At 43.5% G+C, this 23,294-nt stretch overlaps 1 protein-coding gene across 1 annotated transcript; it reads right to left on the bottom strand.

Annotated features, from left to right (window-relative positions):
- Window positions 1–828: 828 nt before the first annotated feature.
- ACOX1 (acyl-CoA oxidase 1) lies at window positions 829–23,288 on the bottom strand. The gene is made up of 14 exons (XM_054593148.1): window positions 23,058–23,288; window positions 22,645–22,804; window positions 10,537–10,694; window positions 8,508–8,615; window positions 7,471–7,590; window positions 7,208–7,323; window positions 6,404–6,573; window positions 4,549–4,711; window positions 3,946–4,136; window positions 3,497–3,676; window positions 3,260–3,365; window positions 2,974–3,117; window positions 2,499–2,705; window positions 829–1,879 (listed from the first exon to the last, which is right to left on the bottom strand). The coding sequence occupies exons 1-14, from the start codon at window positions 23,164–23,166 to the stop codon at window positions 1,829–1,831; spliced, it is 1,983 nt and encodes a 660-aa protein (XP_054449123.1). The 5' UTR covers window positions 23,167–23,288; the 3' UTR covers window positions 829–1,828.
- Window positions 23,289–23,294: the final 6 nt, after the last annotated feature.

The following is a 23,294-nucleotide window of genomic DNA, read 5'->3' as shown; positions in this document are numbered from 1 at the left end:
TTCAAGACAACACATTCCAGTATTAACAGAAAATAGTATCAAATAATTAGATTTTTTTTATTGTTTTTGTCATTTCAAACACCCTCAGATCGTGATTACAGATATTCACCTGTAAAGTATTTAAGTACGAATTGTGAAACAATTCTACATTTAACAGGTCAATATTAAGCAATTTAAATTTACCGTTATTTTCCAGAACCTGAAAGGATATACCCAAATGAGATTAACACAGTGTTTTACTTCAACCTTAACACAATTATCAATTTATTCTCCAGGTGGAGATTAAGGCTGTGTCAACAGATAGTATTTCTGCTGGACCTAAAATTCTCACATTACCAGTTCCACAGGGAGAGATTTTATGTCAGGACCCAAGACAGGAATTACATTTCCACTGAATGATGCTATATTCACAAGACTGATTCTAGAACAACTGGTTTCATGGGATAGATGTCACAGATACGGTTAACAGGTTAAAAAGAGAAATCAAGTGATGTGTTGTTTTACATTGATTTTAAGAATAAACTTCATTAAGAGGTATGTTTACCCTTTAAATATAGAATGATTGTGTAAAATTGGGTTTCAGCTGAAAGGACAATTTAGCAATTCAGATAAAGCCCCTAGAAATACACTGAGAATAAAGCCAGATATGCAGTAGATTCTATAGAACTTCCATTTATCCTTTAGTCATAGTTTTGCCTATATTTTATGATCCAAAAATCAGAACACATAGTTTGCAAAGTGTGTTTCTGTGCGATTCCTGGGTGTAAGAGTTAGTAACCTGAGTGATGCTTTTATTTTTGTCATGCCAGATACTGTCACCTCCAAGCATTTTAATGATTTGGGCCAAATGTCAGAACATGTGAAATCCTGATTGTTCTAGACTACCCAGTTAATACGATCACCAGAGTCAGAGCAAGTGTAACTGAGAGCTCTCCCTGTCCTTACTCTACTCGGGAGGAACTGTGACTTTTGTCTCCTTTCTTCAGCACCTCTTTCTGAAGGTTAAGGGAGAGGGAGGGAGGGAGACCAAACACCACTGATTGAAGTCCCATCAGTTGTCGTATGTCCTATGTGTTCATAACTTTGCTACCTACCTCTTCCCAAGAAGTTGGGGACAAAGGAAATTGTAGTGTTACTACAGTGACAATTTAGGGATCCTTCAAATGGAACACTAGTTCCCAACTACACAGGACCATGATCTTGATGAAGAAATCCTTGTGTTGGAAAAACGCTACTATAACCAAACAGAAACAGTATGTCCGCAACCGAGGGCAAGCAGGCAGGCAGTGTGCCAAGCACAAACCACTCCCACCCAATTTCCTGATTAGTTTATTTCCCCCAGTCCGCTTTCTTCAGCCCTGCTTTTATGCCAGGGCCCATGCGGGAGCAGCAGGGTATTTAGCAGAAAGCTTAGAAGGGTTCTACCCCACTTCAAAACACCTTTGCCTACAAACATATATCCAGTGATTAGCAATTAAGATGTGAAAACATTAACTACTTAGTAGTTAAATTCTAATTATCAAAAGTTATAGTCTACTAGGACCAGCAGCGTAGCAAAGGGAGGACACAATGCATTTCTTAAAGTTTTTTCTGAATGCTTAACAAGCTCTCTTTCAATGTTAATTGCACTTAAAACACATTTGTTTTTTCATTTAATCTCTGTAAGTTGTTCATTTTTTCCTTCATTTATAAAGGGGAAAAGGGTCAACTGATCATTTGCCCAATGCCTCTGATTCGATAAAGACTCTGCACAGATCCGTGTGACATACAGCGCGCGTGGAGTAGTACAGCTGCTTTCTGGAGCAGGCTCCGCTTGCTGCTGTGACCGTCACAGCTTGGACTGCAGTGGCTTCAGGTGCTTGTAGTAAGATTCATGGACCTGTAGGGGGGAGAGAGGTGACTGATGAGGAGCTTGCAGTGGGAGAGAACATACTTTTAACCAAGAAGTTATCAGGACCTTTTCTGGATCCTGATCCAAAGAAACCGAAGGGATGCAAAAGTAGAACTGAGCCAACTGGGAAAGTCTGGCCATTGCGTCATTCATGACATTAAAGAATTATTAATGTGTTTAGGTGTGAGAACGGTACTGTGGTTATATTTCTAAAAAGAATCCTTATCTTTTGGAGATGGATACTGAAATGCCTATGGATAGAAATATCTTGGGTTTGTTTCAAAATCCTCCCCAGGAGGAGACGGTGGGGGCTGCCGACAGCCGTTGTGAGCGCACAGGCGCTGAAGCCTGACAAAGGGCACGCGGAGCTGCGCCACAGCACTCTGCGTGGGTGTTTGACAATTTCAGTTAGTTGCTAGTCAAGGAAATGAAGAACCTGCTCACTGTGGGAACGACCCAGTTCCCTCCTGAACCTGCTGCTTGAACACAGGGACTGTCCAAGGCGAGCTTTCGAAGCTTCTACGGATGGACCGTGCTCGGAGGTCTTTCCTGTCCTAATATCTAATTCAAGAATTTAAAAGGTGAAAGAAAAGTCATTGTTTTTTACCTCTGTTTTGTTCAGGGGGGATAACCTGGCCCACTGAAACAAGTTCTCATACACATTCCCGTCATAGCGGCCAAGCACAGAGCCCAACGACCTATCCTGAAAATCAAACGCATCCACCAAAGCCACCGCATCCGGGCGAACGACAGTCAGCAACTCCTTGATGCGCTGGTGCACTTGGATGACCTGAGAGTCTGTCAGGATGTTCTCCTGGAAGAAGCGAGACAAGCAAACGACATACATACGTGTCTGTACAGGTGCGGCCAAGCTCGGCTTACAGTTGCATTGTGACATTTGAATTAATAAAGCTGTTTAATCATAACCTGTTCTCTCTTCTTTCCATACAAACTGTAAAGCTACAACTGTAAACTACTCCTGTATCTAGACAGATAGGTATATTAAACATATGCACAGTTATAAAGCAGACCACAATAATTTTTCTACAAAAACAAAAACTTCAACTTAGGAAAATACTGACCTGAAGAAAATCCCCTGCTTTCTGACTGATTCCATACAGAGAATACAAGAGACATAAATTCCTCAAGACAGCCTGGATGGATTTATCTTGAATTTTGTGGAGCTGTTCTGTAAAGAGCTTAACTACCACGTAGTGGCAATGTGCCTAGATAAAGAGAAAGAGGCAGAATGTGAGCCCTTTGAAAAAGATCCTCCATGCGTTGACAGGGTTTCTGCCCTCCCAAAACGGGGGCAGGCGGCGGCGTACAGCGTGCAGAAGGGGAGATGGAGAGACACCTGCCACTGACCTCACTTGCTCGAACGAGGTCGATGGAAGTCTGGTTCCACGCTACCTCCTTGCTTTTTCTGTGACTCACTTCAGTCTGAAGGTTTTTCGCAGCAATTTCTACTAGTCTGTTAAGTGAAAGAAAGATGAAGCTCAGAGGAAGCAATCAATGGTGCACATGCCTGCTTCCTCTTCCATCAGGCCCTTGGCCGAGGCCCCCACAGGGCCATTCCAGCACGGGGGGGCGGGGAGAGCTCACCTGGCCGCACGGAGTTTATACGCCTCGGTGAGGCTGTCGGGGCTGTTGATGTCCACTGTGGTCGGCCAGGCTGCGACCTGCTGCGGCTGGATGCGCTGACTGGGCAGGTCATTCAGGTAGGACACCATGCCACACACCAACTTCCCTGAGTGCACCTGATCGTAACTTTTCATCAGGAACCTAAAATCATCAGTACACATGCTTTCAGTAACTACGCTTCTTGTGAAACAGAAATAAAACAAAATCTTCAAAAGGCTTTAAGTTATGTGGCAGGTGTTTCAGCCTCGCTAGTAGGATCACAAGATAAAAATAGTGGGTCCTGACAGAAGGCAAGATGTCTTTCAGGAACAAATATAATGTGAAGAGAAAACGTGGTAACAGGAACCAATGAAAAAGGACTCAAACATTCTTATTAATAGAGAACAGTCATCATGAATTAAGATTCTCACCTGGCCGTCTGTAGCATCATGACAGTATTTTCTCCCTCGAAGGTGCAGGTGGGGGTGAAGGTGACATAAATATTGGGAAGACCACTGCAGTGAGAATAGCCATGCCCGCCACAAGCCATCCGACAGGCCTCGATCGCGGTGTTCGCTGTCCAGGAGGTGAAAGCTTTCAGCCCAGCGGTGAGCGCGTGAAGCTGAAGGGGAAAGCCCAGGTCATCAGAACAGCTGCGTGCTGGCAGCCCGAGTTGCAACAAGAACCATGAACCCCCTTCTACCGGTGCCGCTCACTTTCAGAATCACTGGCCACACACGTAACCAAAGCAGCATGGTCACCCCACACTCCCTACAGAACTGGTCGCCTTGGCCCAGCCACCCGTCACGTTCCCTTGATTAACAAACGGACAACGTGACACAGTGCTTCCGGAACTTAAAGACAGAACCCACACATCCTCATACCTAATCCGCTTCCAATCAGAAAAATTTCTGCATCCTTTGAGAGTATATGGACTATTCAAGAAACCCCAATGTGCAGTTTCCTCTGGACATTACTTAGCAGGCAGATATGAAGAGAAGGGTGCCCACAAGTGAGCGGGACTCCACATGTACCTCGGGCAGCTCGCTCAGGTCCCCGTGGCCAATGTCTTCATTGATCCGATGGTAGGTCTCCTTCATGTATGCGCCCACGAAATGGAAGGCGTAGGCAGTGGCCAGCAGTGGAAAGAGTTTATACTGCTGGGTTTGAAAATCCAAAATCTGTGGTTCTGGTTCACTAAAGGATATGCAAAAAGTAAAAATTAAACACACAAACAGAACTTACTCTGTGTCCGGTTCCAGTCTACGCCCTTTGACACATTAACTTATTTAACCCTTATTTATAAAGACCCTGCCTGCGCTCATGCAGCTAGTAAGGGGCAGATCCTCAACCCACAGTGAGGCTCTCCGGCTACAGGAGATGCCCTTAACCATCTCGTTAGGCTGTCTCAGGTGGACAGAAGTTTCTAGCTGTGAAGTTATTTTTCTTTGTCTTTCCAGCATGACTAAGGAAACCGTGTCTTGTGGCAACATACAAAATCAAAGTTAGTTAACTTTACAGGAGGAAGGCAATGCTTTTATTTTTTAATCTAAAGATTTTACTTATTTATTTTTAGAGATAGAGAAACACAGGGAGAGAAGCATTGATCAGTTGCCTCTCATACGCCCTCAACTGGGGACCTGGCCCACAACCCAGGAACATGCAACGACCAGGTATGGAACCTGCAACCTTTCAGTTCACAGGCTGGCACTCAATCCACTGATTCATATAGCCAGGGTGGAAGACAATGTTAGAAAAATGTAATCCACTAACTAGATGGCTGAATACACTATTGATACACATTGACCACAATTATGGAGAGGACCCAATGCAGGGAGTTAAATATTTGAAGACTAAGATCTGCTCTTATCAATTTCTTTATTCCTTCTTTAAGAGTAAAAGGGTTGGACTGGCCCAGTAGCTCAGTTGGTTAGAATGTCATTCCGATACACCAAGGCTGTGGGTTTGATCCCTGGTCAAGGTTTTACGAACAAAACAAAATAAAAAGAATAAAAAGGTTATCAGGGAGTCATGCCCACATGAAAGACTGTAGTAGGAATGAACTATGGGCACGAACACAACAGAGAATCAAGTTTAATATCACTGCCCTGGCTGGTGTGGCTCAGGGGACTGAGCGCCGGCCTGCTAACTGAAATGTCATGGGCTCCATTCCCCGTCAGGGCACCTGCTTGGGCTGCAGGCCAGGTCCCCAGTTGGTGGTGTACAAGAAGCAATCGATTGATGTTTCTCTCACACATCGATTTTCTCAATTTCTTTCTCCCTTCCCCTTCTCTAAAAATAAACAAATAAAACCTTAAAAAAAAAAAAGGTAAAACGATAGACACGTCCTTCTTAAAAAAAGTTTCATGTCGCTTTTACCGCGCCCAATCTGCAGTTGTTAGTAGCAATTAGAATTTTCGAACTACCTAAATGTTTTGAACATTTCATGTATAGAGCTCAAGTAATACTATTTTTTAAAAATACTTGAAAGACTTACGTATTTATTTTTAGAGAGGAAGAAAGGGAGAGAAACATCTACATCCCCCTCAACTGGGGACCTGGCCCACAATCCAGGATGTGCCCAGACTGGGAATTGAACCAGCGATCTTTCGGTGCAGGCTGGCACTGGATCCACTGAGCCACACCAGCCAGGGCTCAAGTAATACTATTACTGTTATTTTTGGAAGGTCAAAAATAATAAAGTGGTACTCTCATGCTTTCACTTAAGGAAAGGAAGCCCCGGTTCTAAGGAGTAGGCGCAGCACACTGCCATCTCAGCGGATCCTGCAGCAGACGCGACTTCCCCATACCACATTTGGGCAATCTGATATCTGAACGGACTCAAAGCCAGGGCTTCAGTAATGAGCCCACCTCGGACCCCACCCTTACCTGGGCTTGATTTCAGACTGGTGCCTCACGGCACTGTATCGGATGGCGATGGTGCATGCCTTAGCCAGAGCGCGAGCGGCTTCTCCCACAAGGACGGACCTGATAAACACCATGGTCCCGTAGGTCAGTTTGTTACTCACGGGTTTCACGTAGGTGCCATCGGGCTTCACCTGGAAAAAGAACATGGGATTGATGATTCCTTTTGTTAAACCCAAGACACAGTTTAAGCCAGTGGTTCTCACAGTGTGGTCCCCAGAACAATGGCATTGGCGTCGCCTTGGAACTTGTTCGAAATACAAAATCTCAGTCCTGCCCCGACAGATGTGGCTCAGTGTGCTGGGCATCATCCCGTAAAGTGAAAGGTCGCCGGTTCGATTCCAGGTCAGGGCACAGGCCTGGGCTGTGGGTTTGGCCCCCTAGTTGGGGCATGTATGGGAGACGGCCCATCTGTTTCTCTCTCCCACCCCCTCTCTAAAAATCAATACATACAATATTTTTTAAAAAAATATCAGCTGCCAACATTGACCTATTAAACCAGAAACTCTGGGGGCCAAGAAATCTGGATCTCAGCCAGCCCTCTAGGCGATTCTAACGCACCTCAGAGTTTGAGGTTGCTTCTGTGGCAGACTGAACATGCTCCCCAGACCTGCCAAGGGCCTTCGGTTTCACCGTCACTGTGAAAGCAGCATCAGAGATGGGACTATGCTATGGTCTTCTAAAGGCAGGGCCTTTTAGCCCTGTGGTCACCTACAGCCTCAGTGACCCCACCTTTGACCCCCTGCTCCCAATTCTGCAGTGACACACCTGGGCATACTTCATCAGCATGTTTTCCCTGGGGATACGGTAATGGTACATCTTCAGGTAGCCGTTATCCATCTCATCGTAGCCAAATTTAGGGCCAATATCCCCAACAGTGATACCTACCACGAAAGAAAGGAAGGTCACCAGGGGCTCACACTCTGGAACCCTGGCTGTCCCCACTCCTCTTTAGTTGTGTATTTTACTTTTTGCAGAAGGAAAGTGCTCGGTTTACGTTTTCGTCCTAACATCAGATGAACGATTCTAACCTGGCAAAGGCTTATGGGTTCCAATTTCACGAATAGGTACTATGAAGGCGTGTAATCCATAGCACTTCCCCTTGGTGTAGAGCTGGGCAAGTACTATCGCATGATTTGAAGTCTTCCCAACTGCAACATCAAAGAAAACCACAGAGGGATGAGCAATCGTTCTTACACACTCAAAGGACAGAAACAAAAGAAGGGGGAAGGACATCTGTAACTAGAACACTAGACCCCATCAGTAAACAGGTGCCCAGAGAGCCTGTCTTAGGACAGCGCCACACCTGGTTTGCAGAAGTTAATCCACTTAGGCTGACAGCTGATAAAAGTCGTGAAATGTTCACAAAGCAATCTTAATGGGTAAGTAACTGACATACAACACTGGATAAGTTGAAGGTGTACTACTTGTTGATTTGATAGTAATCCATTTTAAAAGACAGCTTACTTTATTTTCTCCTTAATTCCTCATTTACATAAAGACAATTATAGGATAACCAAAAGAACATTAATTTACTTCCTTTTTCTCCCTTAAGGCAGGGCTTTCCAAAACAATAGCCACAAATGGCCATTTACATTTAAACCAATTACAATTAAATAAAAGAGTCCCTTCCCCTGTCAGCTGGCTGCATTTCAGGGGTGCGGCAGGCATGCGCAACCAGTGGCGACTGCGCGGCGCAGCAGAGGCAACGCTCCCCCCACCGCAGAGCTCTGCGGGCCAGGGCTGCTGCAAGAGACGTTTGGTTAGTGCGTCCTGAGATATTTGTCTGCTTTTTGCCTGCTAGCTTTTTTTTCTGAAATTACCCTGATACATGGAAATGTGTAAATGAAAAAACTAAGAAAAGCAGAGAGAGACAGCTGTCCTTTCTGTGCTTTGTCAAATGTACAAATGTCTGAAACATGTACCGCATGGGAACATGAAATACTGAATAGCTTACAATAGTTTATTTAAGCCTTGTAAAATTATATTTTCATACGAGCTCTACACCCTAAACATGATCTTTCAATATATCTTCAAAAGATCCAAAACTGTTAAAAAATTCACTTACGTCCACCAGGCCACCACTTGATGGAGGTCACAGTAGGACTGTTGAGAATAAACTCCTGGGTTTCAGGGTCATAAGTGGCTGTGGTTTCCAAGCCTCGAAGATGAGTTCCTAAGGAAATTAAATTATATTTACTTCAGATAGAATATGGGAAAATATGAGAAAAAATAGGTACAGGGTAAAATCTCCTGTCCAGTCTTTTAAGGTCTAATAGCTCAGAGGATAACACGGTCTGATAACAGTAAAATGTTTTCAGCTAAGCTACAAATGGTTGATAACCAAGACACATAATTTCCTATACTTAGGTAACATTTATTCAGAGCAACCAAAAGACAATGAAAAGGCAGCTTAGAATCACAGTTTCGTAAGATCACTGGATATGAAATTCACAGGAAAGATAACTGCCCTTCTAAACCCATCTCTTAAGTTGTGAGTGTGCCAATTTCAACTCACTTTATTGTGCTTACCGCACCAACTACAAGAATAAGATAACACGTGGCAGGAAGAGACTCTAGTAAAGGCCTTTTAAGTTGAGAATGTATTCCATAATGATTGCTAGAATGGAAAACAAGTCTCAAAATGGTATAACTGTTATGGGGGAAAAAGACCTAGAACAGTGGCTTCCTTCTGGCTGGTTTGCTAGTGGGACCAGGAAGAGGTCCCAGTTTCCTGTTTGCTGAAGAGGTCATGTTTTAATTAAATACAAGTCTCACTGAACACAAACTCTGAAACAGGGATGTTCAAGGTGACCAACAGACAAGGCCCGTGTAATCAACAACCTTCCCCAGAGTGGAAATCAAAGGAACAAACACCTGAGAATCCTTTCAACAAAGCAGCAGTTTTTTAAGAAAACAAGATTAACATTTACAGAATAGATTACGATGAAATGTTTTTAAATGCATAACTGAACCAAATGGTATCCCACTCTGAGTCTTGAAAATCCTGTAATGCATAGTTCAGCACCAGGGCTGAAAGCCAGAGCAGCCGTAAAATGAAGATGAAGCCACACAGAAGGAAGGAACAAAAGGCAAATACACATTAGACTAGCTGTCCTGAAACCTCTGAGGAGAAAGAGAGGAGCCAAAACAGATGGACAACAAGAGCAAAAACGAATTCAGAACAGACAGAAAAAGGTAGGAGGGGGTGGAAAGAAAAAAGGCAGCAGATATAAAGCATGGAACCAACTGCCTGGAGTCGCAGCTCATCTTATTTTTCTGAGCTCTGGCCAAGCTGCCTTCAGAGCTTTACTGAGTTTACTGAATCAGGCACAAATCACTTGCAGGCATGAAATGCAGCATATTTTGGTTAAATAAGCCACTCATTTCCTGTCAGCAAATCGAAGAGCATGTATACTACAAATCTGTATTTCTTCTGGAACTGCTGCAAGTTCACTAATGTATCAGTAGTAAGGGTATTAAGACAGTAAGGAAGAAGGAAAGATGGGTTCAGACTCTGTGCGCGCGCACATTCTATACAACTTTGGTGAGCTTGGAAAAGCACTTAGTAAGGCCTGACTTGTAATTTTTTCTTTTTTGGTAAAAATAATCTTTTTTAATTTATTTATTTAAAGATTTATTTATTTACTTATTTTTTAGAGCGGGGAAGGGAGAGAAACATCAATGTGTCATTGCATTTTGCGTAATCCCCCTCCCCGGGGACATGGCTTGCAACCCAGGCAAGTGCCCCACGCTGGGAATCGAACCAGCGACGACCCCGGTTCGCAGGACAACGTTCAATCCACTGAGCCACACCAGCTAGGGCTGACTTGTAATTCTTGACCTTCTAAAGGGGAACCAATTTATTAAAAAATCAGTATATATCTTGATACTGTAACCTTTCATTTTTCACTGAGCAAAGCAATATTTTTGCTAAGACGCGTATGCTGAAAAACCTGACTTCTGCAGAAAGGTCACATTTAAACAGCTCATACATGGCACGCAGAGGTGCCACCGCTAACACATGGCGGGCACTCCATACCTGCTAAGCTTGCAGCGCCCCGCCCAACCCAGAAGATAGACTAAATACACCGTACCATGACCCATCTCTGTCTGGGCATAAGTGCCAATGATCTCCAAGTTCCAGGCGGGCATGAAGAAGCGCTCCTGCTGTTCCGCAGTCGCCTGGTGAAGCAAGGTGGGCAGGAACATGCCCAAGTGAAGATCCAGAGGCGAAGGCCCTCGGTGCACAAAGCTTCGAAGGAATACCCAGGGCGGGCATTTGAGGAGAGCCATCGGGCGTGAGAGAATCAGCAGTGCGGACAGACAGATCGAGGGAAGGGAAAAAAAACACAAACCTCTGTAAGTATGAGTTCGCTGGCGGACTGTATCGTGTACAGGAGCACTGCCCCTTTCTGTATTACTTTATAATTCTCAGCTGTTTCCGTTATTTTTTTTTTTTTTTTTTTGAGTAGGCACGAAGTATTGCCATACACTACTCATCTCTAAAATAACCCAGTTTGGCAGGATTGGCTGCTGATTCCCAAGCCTGTGCAGCACAAAGCCATGAGAGCAAGGCAGGGCGTTCTGGGCTTGCCGTTAAATCAAAGGAAACCAAAACCTGAAGAGCCTGAATGGAAAGCAGAATCAAGGCCGAATGACAGTTTCCTCTGACAAGCAGCCGAGACCGAACACAGTAGCTCTATGGGGGAGGCTTTCAGGGCGCAGCCCCAGCGATGCTGGGGCCCCGTCTGCCCACAGGCGTCCAGCACTGACCCCCGCTCCTCCGCTCGCTCCGGTCGTTTCATTCGGGTTCATCATAAATACCGAGCCACGTGCCTCTGAGACAATTTAATACAAAAACTGACAGTGCTCTTCATCCCAATAAGTTTCAGAAATAAAAAAGACATGCAATTTCTAGTGAAGACTATAATAACTACAAATAACAGATTTATGCATAACAAGCTCTCCATTACAATTTATGAGACTTGTCTGTCACTAACGATAAATAAGCATCTTAGTAGTCATTTTAATTCCACTTTCTAAAATCACTCTGTCCCTTTTAAAATCTGCAGGTGCCTTAGACTTCTGTGTGAATGTGTCTTTAATAGGAAATAGTTCTACGTGCCTTCCATATGCCCTTGTATTTTTTATGTTCTGGCATTCTATTGAGCTTTCAGCTCTAAGCTAATCAACTCTACACTGGTCTTATGATTCTCTTTAATTATCGTAGAAACATTTCAGTTTTAAGACCTTTCAATCTGTCCCATGTCAAATGAGGAAGAAAATACCCAAGGCTCCCTGCTCAGGCAAGGGCTGGCCAAGTCTGTCTCTCAACTGGGTGCCCGTGCTCTCAGCTAACCGATCACATGAAAAAAGGAAAAATCAAAAGACTGCGTGACTGGCTCATTTTACAAAGAGATAAAAAACTGAGATGAGCTAAATGCTTTCAGGGCAAAAAGATAATGGCAAAGAAAGGACTAGAACCATATTGCCTAGCCCTGGCCTAGCCCTGGCTGGATAGCTCAGCTGGTTAGAGTCCCAATATGCCAAGGTTACAAGTCCCCTTGCTCTCAGGGCACACACAAGAATCAACTCATAAATGCACAAATAAGTACAACGAACTGTGTCTTTTCACACTCTCTAAAAAAGGAAAGAAAAAAAAGAATCTCATTGCCTAATCACATCGTCTAACCTAGTACCACCATGCTAAGGACACTTGGAGCCTTGCCAAAACCACGGCTACCTAGGGAAGCATCCAGTCAGATGGCACCACCTGCGGAAACTAAATGAGAGGTCCACTGGCCTGCTCCATGCTATTCTTGCAACTTCTTGTGAATCTATAATTATGTCAAAACAAAAAGTTAAAAAAAAAAATTCGTGGGATGACAGAGCACCTTTCACTCACAATCGTGAACACCAACAGTCCCATTTTTAAAAGAATGGTAACAACGGAGAAAAATAAATGTGTGCCTAGGACTCAAAAAGAGAAAACCCTTTGAACCAAGACTGAAAACGGTGGCCTGGGACGAGCCACTTCCAAGCGCTGATAACCCGCATTACTAGAAACCAGAGCAGCCCCGGCAAAGGAAGGGCCGCTCTGCAGCACCAGGCACGGGGGAGGCGCCGCAGCCGGGTGCGGCCACAAAACACATGCAGTGAGGCAGTGGTAAGGCTGCTACAATCAGAAACTGGTTTGAGACTGAAGAATGTTTTCAGGAGGAAAAATGTCTCTGTGACTAAGATTATTCAGAAGTGGATGGAATTTAGACATATTACAAGGAGCAAGTGAACTAGATAATTTTTTGACTTAAACATTTGTTGTAAAAAGTGAACTATGTATTGTAAAGATTATATATTTTTTAAAATAATTTATTTTAAAATTACAAGGCACTAGCATGTTAGCTGGTGAAGTGCTAGAGTGAATTCTTTGAAACCCACAGCACCAAAGGCCTGCCCAGGCTGCTTCCTGTGGGATACGGGGCCGCAGAGGCTGCCTGCAACACCGAAGACGTAATTCAGTGCATGACACATGAGGGAGGAAGAAATAAAATCAATACCATCATGAATACATGATTTGAGAAAAGCTGTAAGCTATGAAGAAAAAAAAATCCTATCAAGAAAAAAAAAAATCACTGCATTCTTAACCATTAGGCCCATTCAAGTAGAAACCCCATAAAAGAGTTTTGCCAAAGCAACAAAATATTTAAAATTTGTTAAGTGACAAAGTTCAGGATATTAAAGATTTAATTAGGAAAAAATATATACTTAATAGGAAAAATAAAAGAATACAGGAAAGAAATTGCTAATCCTTGGCTGAAAGGACTAAATAAAGTTAATACTTCCCAAGAAAACAAAAGGATTTAATGTAATATGGATTTTAAGTTCCTGTAGAATCTATTTTATGGCTTGACAAACTGAGATCAGAATTCTCCAGAGGAATAAGTATACAAGAACACAAAAGACATGCATCCTGACATGTCACAACCGCAGGCTCATCCTATCAGATTTTAATGACCTTCCAGAGTGACAGCAAGCCCCAGTTTATGATGCTAGAAGAGAACCAGAGGAGGAAATGAATCGCTGTGATGCATTTAAGATTCCAGAAGTAAACTGGAACTGTTATAAAACTACAAGATGAACCAGGAAGAACATAAGAATGGAAAATGAGCTAATCATTAAGAAACACAGAAACAGTACTGGATTCACTCATCATTCTATAGAACACACAGGTCAAAGCATTATTTATATATATCCGCCCGGTGTAGCACAGTGGACTGAGCGCTGGCCTGCCAACTGAAGGGTTGCTGATCTGATTCCCAGTCAGGACACCTGCCTGGGTTGCAGGCCAGGTGCCCAGCTGGGGGTGTGCAAGAGTCAGCTGATAGATGTTTCTCTCGCACATCAATGTTTCTCTCCCTCTCTTTCTCTCTCCCTTCTCCTCTCTACGAAAATAAATAAATAAAATCTTTTAAAAAAACCAAAACTGGGAGAAAACAGAAGAAAACTTATATCTACTCAGAGAAGGATGCATTGAATATATATGGCCAAAATGTTTAAAGAGACAGAAGGCAATAGGAAAAAATACTGGAAGGATAAAATATCATCATATAAGGTCAACATGCATATTCCATTTAATCAAACTCAAAGGAGACGAACCCAGTTTTATATATGGGAGATTCAGACAGTAAGCCAAAATGTGTAATAATATCCAGGCTCACTAGCATTGGAAAATAAAACTCTTAAGATAGATAGTACTGTACCAAAACAAAATTAAAGCAACCATGTTGATAGGCCTATGGAAATACATGTATACTAATAAGTTGTTAAATATATTGTAAACTGGTTCTTTGTTTCAGGAAAAGTCTTTGAACTATGCAACAAAAGCTATAAAAATGTTCATTTCCTCCAATGCACTAATTTCTTTATGCGATCTCCTAAAGGCATAACCCCAAAGAACACACTTTGTGTAGAGAAGTTTATATTGTTATTCATAAATGAGTGGGGAAATCAGAATCACCCAGATATGGAGCAAGTCTCACAGGAAGTCCAACAGCAAAGAGGCTCACCCAGGGAAAAGGGCAGGAGACTGTTGGGGAGACAGCAGAGAGCTACAGGGGCAGAAAGATCAATGACTTATAAAATCAAGTTTACACCCTGGCTGGCCTGGCTCAGTGGACTGAGTGCTGGCCTGCGAACCAAAGAGTCGCCAACTGGATTCCCAGTCAGGGCACATGCCTGGGTTGCCAGCCAGGCCACCAGTAGGGGGTGCCCAAGAGGCAACCACACTGATGCTTCCTTTTCTCCCTCCCTTTCCATCTATAAATAAATAAAATCTTTAAAAAAAATAAAATCAAGCTTACTATTTTTCAAGTTTCAGAGGATGACGGGTGCTTCATTGCATATTTGAGTATTCATGATGGGAATTTGTAAAGGTACTGCACCATCTTCAAAGATGATCACTATGCACTGTATAAGCTCCATTTTCCTTCATATTAATACCACCATCATGCAGGAAGAAATCACCAAGTGACCAAAGCTTGAAATGATCGTAGGTCTGTGAAGACCATGCATACTATCTGCTCTGTGACCTGGAGCAGGATGATGAACGCTGGGCCACGTTCTAGGCTGTCTCTTCCACACCCAAACCCCAGGAAGAGGGCGCCTTCTTCAGCCCAGACCTCTGCCTGGAAGGCTCGCAGACCCACACACCAAGTGTCAGATTTTGTGTACCCAGGCAGACAGGCACTTTTAGGAGACATTCTAGAGGCAGGTGATGGAATTTTAGATTCTTGAGAATCCTGCAAGGAGCATGAGCACTATGGAGTCTCCTCACTTCTCAGCGGCTGCCCAGGCATGAGAGTCCCAGACCTGCCCTGGGCCAGGTAGCTCAGGGGGTCAGAGCCTCATCCCAATACACCAAGGTTGCAGGTTCAATGTCCCGTCAGGGCACATCCAAGAATCAACCATAAATAAGTGGGATAAACAAATCGATGTTTCTCTCTCTCAAATCAATAGAAAATCTTAAAAAAGACTTAGGAGAAAAGGAATCCCAAACTCAAAGTTACAGTCAATTCTATGAGAACACTTTAGACAATAATGTCCAAAGCCTCAGAATTTAAATAGTCAAATCTTCACCTTGTACAAGTTGCTCAACTGCCAATCTCTGATGTTTAAGAGCTTTTTATGTAACCTGTCTAGAGCTATATTGTCACGTGAGGGGCATGAACTGACTGCCTGGCTTCCCTGGAAAAGAACGAGAGTCAAGGAAGCACAGCTTACACGAATGGGCACTGACAAGATTCCAGCGAGGAACTCCACCTCATCTTAAAACACTGTCCTCCAAAGCAGGGGTTCTCAACCCTTCACCTCACGGCACATATAAACTTTGCTAAACTCATTGCTAAAGTATGGTGGCGCACCAAAAAAAATACATTTTTTGCTGACCTGACAAAAATTAGTGTATTTTTACTATTTTCATTTAATCTTCATTCTATTTCTTCCCATTACCATTAATGTCCTTATACCCCCACCCCCTATATTTAATAATTATTTTAATTGTTAAAAATAATTAAAATATTTTTAATTCACTCACACTGGACAGCTACTGGTATGTTGGCTGGTATTGTTTTATTTGACAATCTAAGGGGAAAGAGATTACTGCCCCTGACTAAATAGTCAGGTATTGCATGTTTAAAATTCTCTTGGCACACCTGTTAAAAAACCTCTGCTCTAAAGTAAACTATAGAGATTAATGTAACAAGGTGCAGCTAGGCCCCCCTAAAGGGATTTGTAAAAGGGCCCAGACTTGGGGTGTCCAAGAAAAATATGGGATATGCTCCCCCCGCAAGGCAGCCCGCCACGGGGCAGGTCAGGGGGATGAGACACGGAGCAGGGCCACTAAATCATTTTGCCTGTCAGTAACAGCAGGACAGCTTCAAACTTCATACGCAAATGTTATTTTGCATTATCAACCAGGCCAACCAAGGTTTGTGTAATGTAAACCCAGGATGTAACCGGGCAGGTGTGCAGGAGAGCTGCAGAGACCAATCAGGAAGAAAAGGGGAGAAAGGACTCTTGCTTGTGGGACAGGAGAAGGTGCCGAGTGGTTCTGGACTAAGAACTGGAGATCGTGGGACGCGGCAGATGGTCCCGGGAACTGCCAGAGGCCTGCCTAGCCGAGCCCCGGGCTTCTGTTCTTTTTCTTCTGAAGGATGGTACCCCTGGCTGGGCGAAGAGGGGAAGGCAGGACTGAGTGTTATGTGGGTGTTTTAAAGGGATTTTGAGATATAACAGTGACATTCAGCCTTTATTAAAAACCTGTATAACTTGAATAAGTAGTTCCTTTCCTTTTCAACCAAACTCTGCCACACAGGGAGCCCGGGAACAGTAGGGGGTGGTACGTCTGTGGGGGGGGGCAAATGATACGTTGTTCTGGCAACAGGTAATAGCATCTGGGGCACCCCCCCAGGGGGTCCACATTCGGTAACATTAAGACAAAGTTGGTTCAAATACAAGAAAATATCCCAAAACTAAAAGCAATAGGGAAAGACAGCTCTAACATGCAAACTTGCCCAGAACAATATAGGACCTGTAGTCCAATTTCTGGGTTCCTCAAACCAGTAAAGTTTAAGTCTTCATTTCTTCCTTTCTTCCTTCAAAATTCAGGGCAAATACATATTTTGAATGTACTTTACAAAGAAAGGTAGAAAGATTATAGCAGTAAGAGATAAACATATCAAACCCATTCAGAACCATAAAGCGATTTCAAGATTCTCTCTTCCCTGGCCTGCTACCCTCGCCAAGACAGAAAGACTGTATAGATGTTATTTTCCTTCCCTCAGGACACCTTTCTTCCGGCTTGTTATTTCAGTACTGGCTATCCTGAAGCTCAAGTCTTGTTTGACAAGGTGTTCAGAACACCCCAAACCAGCAGCCCTCCGAAGGATTATGATAAAAAGCATTTCTTTAAACCAATCCACAAATCAAAATGCACCCAATCAAACACAAAACCCCAAAACTTTCCTGATAGTTGCATAACAGAAGCAATATGACAATTAGGATTGAGACTGGGCAGCACAAATTCAAGGCACACAAATCTGCCAATGACCTTGCCCATGAAAACGAACTTATTTCACAACAAAACCAAACGCCAATTTTTTTAAAGTAGCCAGGCTCTTAGGAATAATTTAACCAAAAATTATTTGTAATGCAGTCCACGGACATGTATAGATTAAGATGTATAAAAGAAACAGAGAATCACTGCCTTTCTTTCAAACCATCTCATAACCCCGCCAGTGGGCAATGAGTAAAGACACTTAACTGCTCTAACCCCCTGCCTTCCATGTAAATCCATTTTTAACTTTATTTTAGCAGAGGCATCCACCGGATGTAGAAGCATCGACTCTCAAGAATTTCCAAGAAAAACTTTCATACTCAGACACGAACACAGCGGGGCGGTCTGGCACATTGTAAAATGAATGTGTGGAACATAGTAGGCAACGATGGAGGGCCATTCAGGCCAGAGTCCTGAGCCAGTTTATGGGGCACTGCCATGGACGAGGAGCTGAATTTTATTTAAGACTGGACAATTTCAAAATAAATTCCTAAATGGGTAGCAGGAGGGGGGAAAAAAAATCAAATGCCAGGAGTCATCTGATAATTGAAGTTGGGTCACTGAGGCAGGTCACCCACAACCCTCGCACGTGGACGAACCATGGCCCAACTTCGTCTGAGCGTAGGTGCCAATTATCTCGAGTCCTTTGGCGGGATGCAGCCATTTTTCTTGCTGAGCACGAGTGCCCTGATTCAGCAAGGTGGGAATAAAACATGGAGAAATTGAGGTTCATGGGTTCCACAAAATTGATCTTATATAAGCTACAGAGAGAAAAGAAAAGGATCTCAGCCTCACTCTAGAAACTGCATTCTCCCACCCCTTGTTGCCAAACAGCGTGGTCTTCAGGATGAAGGTGAGGAAAATTCAAACCCCTTTCTTATGAAATTAAATGTAAAATTTACCATTTTATCATTAAAAAGCCAACAGCAGAATCTGCCCCTTGTCATTTCAGGGCCAGAATTCTTCTTTCATTCTGTACTTAATCCAGGAAGCAAATTCTACCATTGTTTTAGCCTAAAAACACCTTTTGTTTTTGGTTTTGCTGGTGTTATGTGTTGGTTTGGTTGGTGAGATTTTTTTTGGAGTGTGTCTTTATTTTTGCTTTATTTTCAGGTTTTACTTGTTTTTAAAAAAAAAAAGAATTCCATAGAAAGAATTATTTTTAGATCTGGTAACAAAAACTCCAAAAGAAGAATGATGTAGGAAGGACACTTGATTTGGGGTGGTCAACACAATGTGCAGACGGTATCATAGAACTATACACTCGAACCTTATATAATTTTATTAACCAACGTCACCCCAATAAATTCAATTGAAAAACTCAAAATAATTTGTTAATTTTTTCTGTATGGTAACGCTATTCTGGCTACATTAAAAAGAGTTCTTTTAGAGACACATAATGAAATATTACAGATGAAAAAATGAAGAAGAACGTAAACCACTTTTCCCTAGGTAACCAAAGCAAACATCCAGGGTGGTAAACATACATTCCAGGGCTGAAGCGCAGATAGGTCGGTAGGTAATGTGAGCATGGTTCATGTTACCGATGGTCTCTAAAAATCACTCCAGGTTAAGGAACTCTTATCATAATGAAATTTAGTCTTCAACTACTTTCTAATAAAACAGAATCTGAAATAGTAAAAAAAAAAATTATACAGCCCTCCTTGGCTACACTGCATTATAGATGTACAGGGGTCTATTGTGTTCCATCCATCCATGCACCAAGGGCCTAAGGCACAACATAAGGGACTGATACCATGAGTTCTCAAGGGATAAAGAAGAGGTGGTGCCTGTCGTCCCCTGTGATCGCCCCCCGCCCCCCGCCCCGTGTATCCTGGTCTGTACAACAAACAGAAGGTTAATTAAAGGACAGAGTGGGTACACTGCCAATTCTTTTGCAGAGGCCCTGAAATCACTCCACCCCGTCCAGCGTGGAAGACCGCCTTTCGGCAGTGCCAGGACTCGCTCAAACATCCAAGGAATGGCTGGACTAGCCAACCTCAAAGTCCTATGATTGGTACAGCAACATCACATATTAATTGAAACTGAATGGAGGGAAAGAGGGGAAAGGAGGAGTATGCACAGAAGCGGTGAGCTGTTTTCCAAGTAACTCAGGTTAGCAGCTCTTGGCTGCTGCCACCCTGTGGAGAACGTACTTCCCAGAACACACCCCGTCTCACGGAGGGGAGCCAGGGCCTCAGGAACAGCTGAGTGCAGACTCCTCCTCAAAGGCACCACAGCACTCCTTCACAATCCTGTCTCTCCAAAAGAGGAAATCAGCCTACAAGAGTTTCTGAGAAATGCAAGCAGTCATTTAGATGCTGGAAGTGGGAGAAACATAAGACACTCCTACTTCCACAAGGGAACTGGGGCTCTGGGCTTATAAAGCGACACTGACACAAAGTAATGCTAGGAGACAGAGGAGAAAAATATGTGACACAAAAAAAGACTGCCACATATTTATGTTCTTAATATCATACCGCGATTTTTTTTTGAGGCCACTTGAAAATCAACTCAAGAACAAAATCCAAGTGCTTCTTTTTAAGTTATGTTTAATCCCTCCTGAAGTTGCTTTTCAAGAAACTGACTTTAAAAGCCTAAGGAGGATCAAAAAGAACCATGATTGGTTCTCCTTAGGATTTTAAATTAGTCTCAAGAACATGTTTTTCATAGCAAACAGTATAATTAACAGATGAAATTAGAGGAACGGAGATCAGGAAAACAACTTTTCTATTTATATTCCCTCAACAACAAGGTCTTATTTTTTTCAAGGACTGAACAGTTCTTTTGTTGCTCAAGTTGAGAAATTGCAAAGTATTTTACTAATACTTAGTCAACCTCAAAATACTCTCATAAGGGAATTGTATTTTGATAGGAAAAATGGATGTAAGAGACCACCAAATGCCCAAAATCCCCAGGAAAAGAGATATTACTGTTTCTTACCACTTCTAGCATATCCCCACCCCAATTTTAGCATTTGAGAAATCTGGTGTATCTTAAAATTTAGGCTACATCATATTAACTTCCTTAACAGTATGTAAAACATGGATGGGAGTTAAAATCAAGGGCAGGCTTAGGCTTGATGGCATTAGTTAATTGCAAAGGTTACTTTTTATTCCCTTCTCTTAACCTAAGTCGATCTTCCTGTTCTGTTCTACGGATATTGGAAGAATGTGAAAGGGGAGTGTTAAAGATTTTCCTTTACAGCACCAAACAGCAAGGTCTACATCATAAGAAATAAAGCAACTGGCTGGTGTCCACTAATCTTTAACCCACATAAAGGACTCTGTTATATTTCCTTGTGACTTCAAGTGAGTCTGGTTACCACAACAAATGATGAAATCTTCGAACCAACTCTGACCCACACTGCATCAACCACTTTAAAAGCAAAACAAAATAAATCTCTGTGCCATTTCTTGGAATAAAGTCTTACTCATATTTTAAGGTTTACAAACCCAACTCAGGTAATTCAGAAACACAATGTTCTAAGAGTTGCTCAACTCCCGCAATTTTCAACAGGTATGCGGAAGAATTTTTAAAACATACATCACCTGACTACTTAGCCAGGGCATTGACCTCTCTTCCCGTATATGGTCAAATAAAAAAATAACAGCCAACACAATAACAGCCATCTGGTTTGAATGATTCAAAATTACACTTTTTTTTTTTTTTTGGTCAAATCGACAAAATATGTATTTTTGGCATGCTGCAGAATTTTACTAATTAGTTCACGTGTGCCATGAGAGGAAAAACATTAAAAATCACTGCTCTACCTCCATATTCCCACAGCCATGAGTTACAAACTTAAATAAAAAAAGAGCATTTGGAAGTTTGTAAATGTTCTGATTTGGGCTACCAAAAATAAATTAATTGTATTTTTATACTAAAAATGGAGAGGAACTCTGAGGGTAGAGCTAAGGGTTAAAGTAAATTATTTCATCTTGACAATAATAACCAGGTAAAGATTAAAATAATCAGATATCAAATGTACTAGAGGCAGTAATATTATGGGAGGAATGACTATTACTACATAAAGGCAGAACTTGTAACATGTTTCATTTTTTTCTTGGTTCTTAAATATACACCATTCATACCATTTAATCTTTATTAATAAAAACATTGGAGTTCTAAAATGTAGAAACCCTAAAGGAGGAAAGGCCCAGGAATAAATAAGAAGTGTAGGAGGTGCTACAGGCCAAAGGAATCCTCTACAAAGATCATGCAGACTGTTTATTTAGAGAAAGGCAAAAGCAAAGTGCACTTTTTCCCAATTAAAAAATGGTGATGGGGGGAGGCGGTCTGAAGGCGGGAGAGTAGAGAGAGGATATATGGTGATGGAAAAATAAAATAAAAATAAATATACTACAAAACCAAGATTGTACACTTGAAACCGGTATGACCCTATTAACCAATGTCACCCCAATAAGTTTAATAAAACTAAAAGTAAGTAAAAATAACACCACAAGGCACAACCAAAAACACAGACGGTCTGACACAAGGCAGTGCTCTTCGCCGCACTGGGAGCGGGCACGCTCCGCGAGGCCTCCCGGGCGCCGAGCCGGGGGACACCGCCCCCCGCCGACAATGCCACGTTCTCAGAACGCGTTCTGTTCGTTCCGGGATTCGACCAACGTTCTTCTTCAGCCATCCCTAGGCTCCCCTGATTAAAACTCAAGATCTACACCATCACGTAAAAATGTGGTCCTCGTACGAAATACGTCCGTGTTTGGTCTCGGAACACTCCTCCGAACTCCGCCTCTAAATCCAGCAGGCCTCCTTCCCACAAAGAGCCATGGCACTGAGTTTAAATCGGTCAGAACGGAGGCGCCTGGCCGAAGACACCTGCGGGATCCTTCAGACTGCAAACCGCAAGGCCTCCCGCTCCTTACCGGCATTGTACCGCGTCATCCCTCTAAAGGGCTCCCGAACGAACGCGAACACCATTTCCCGCATACACAGCTTTCAAGGGGCATAAAAACACGCCAGCCTGAGACGTCAAGCGCCCAGCAGGAGGACCCCGCAGACCGCGGACTTAAAGTCTGAGCCCGTGCCGCAGATAAAAATGCCGCCCACCCGAGGGCACACCTACTTTTTAAACCATATGATTTCATCGGGGTCTGAGATGCCAAACTCCCTCATCTTCTTCACCAAGGCGGCACTCTTCTTGACAGCCACCTCGTACCGCTGGCTGCGCGAGAGGAAGTTCAAGTCCTCGTGCTGGAAGTACGGGTCGTGCAGGATCAAGTTCTCTGGAGGGGATTAAAGGGCATCAAGACGCAGACAGACATTCTGGGCTCTCTTACACCTCCCCGCACGGCACAGGTCCCGCTTTCCGGAGAGGCTATCCCCACCCCACCCCCGTCGCCACAGGCCCCCCCCCAGAAGTGGGGGGTCCCAGCGCCCCGATAGCTGGGCCACAGCCTGCGGCCTTCGGCACCCTCAGACTTCGTATCTGGGGAGCCTCGCTCGGGGAAGGAGGGAGGCCCGGCACGCCGCCCTCACCGATCTCTCGGCGGCGCCGGGTTTTCTGTGGGCTGCCGTCCAGGATATGCGTGAGCAGATCGGGGTTGAAGCTGGCGGCGGCCCGCTCCCGGTGCAGGTCCGGATTCATGGTGACGACAAGCGGAGGTCACGGAAGACGAGACGAAGAAGACGAAGGATGTCCGTAGCCAAAGTGCCAGCCCGGCCAGAAGAGCAGCCCCAGTACCGCGCGAGGCCCCGCCCCCGGCCCGCCCCTTC

This window comes from Pteronotus mesoamericanus, unplaced genomic scaffold (assembly GCF_021234165.1).
Source record: "Pteronotus mesoamericanus isolate MK-2021 breed Mesoamerican mustached bat unplaced genomic scaffold, CSHL_Meso_final scaffold_408, whole genome shotgun sequence".
Lineage (NCBI taxonomy): Eukaryota > Metazoa > Chordata > Mammalia > Chiroptera > Mormoopidae > Pteronotus > Pteronotus mesoamericanus.
This window is presented reverse-complemented; position numbering and strand designations above follow the sequence as displayed.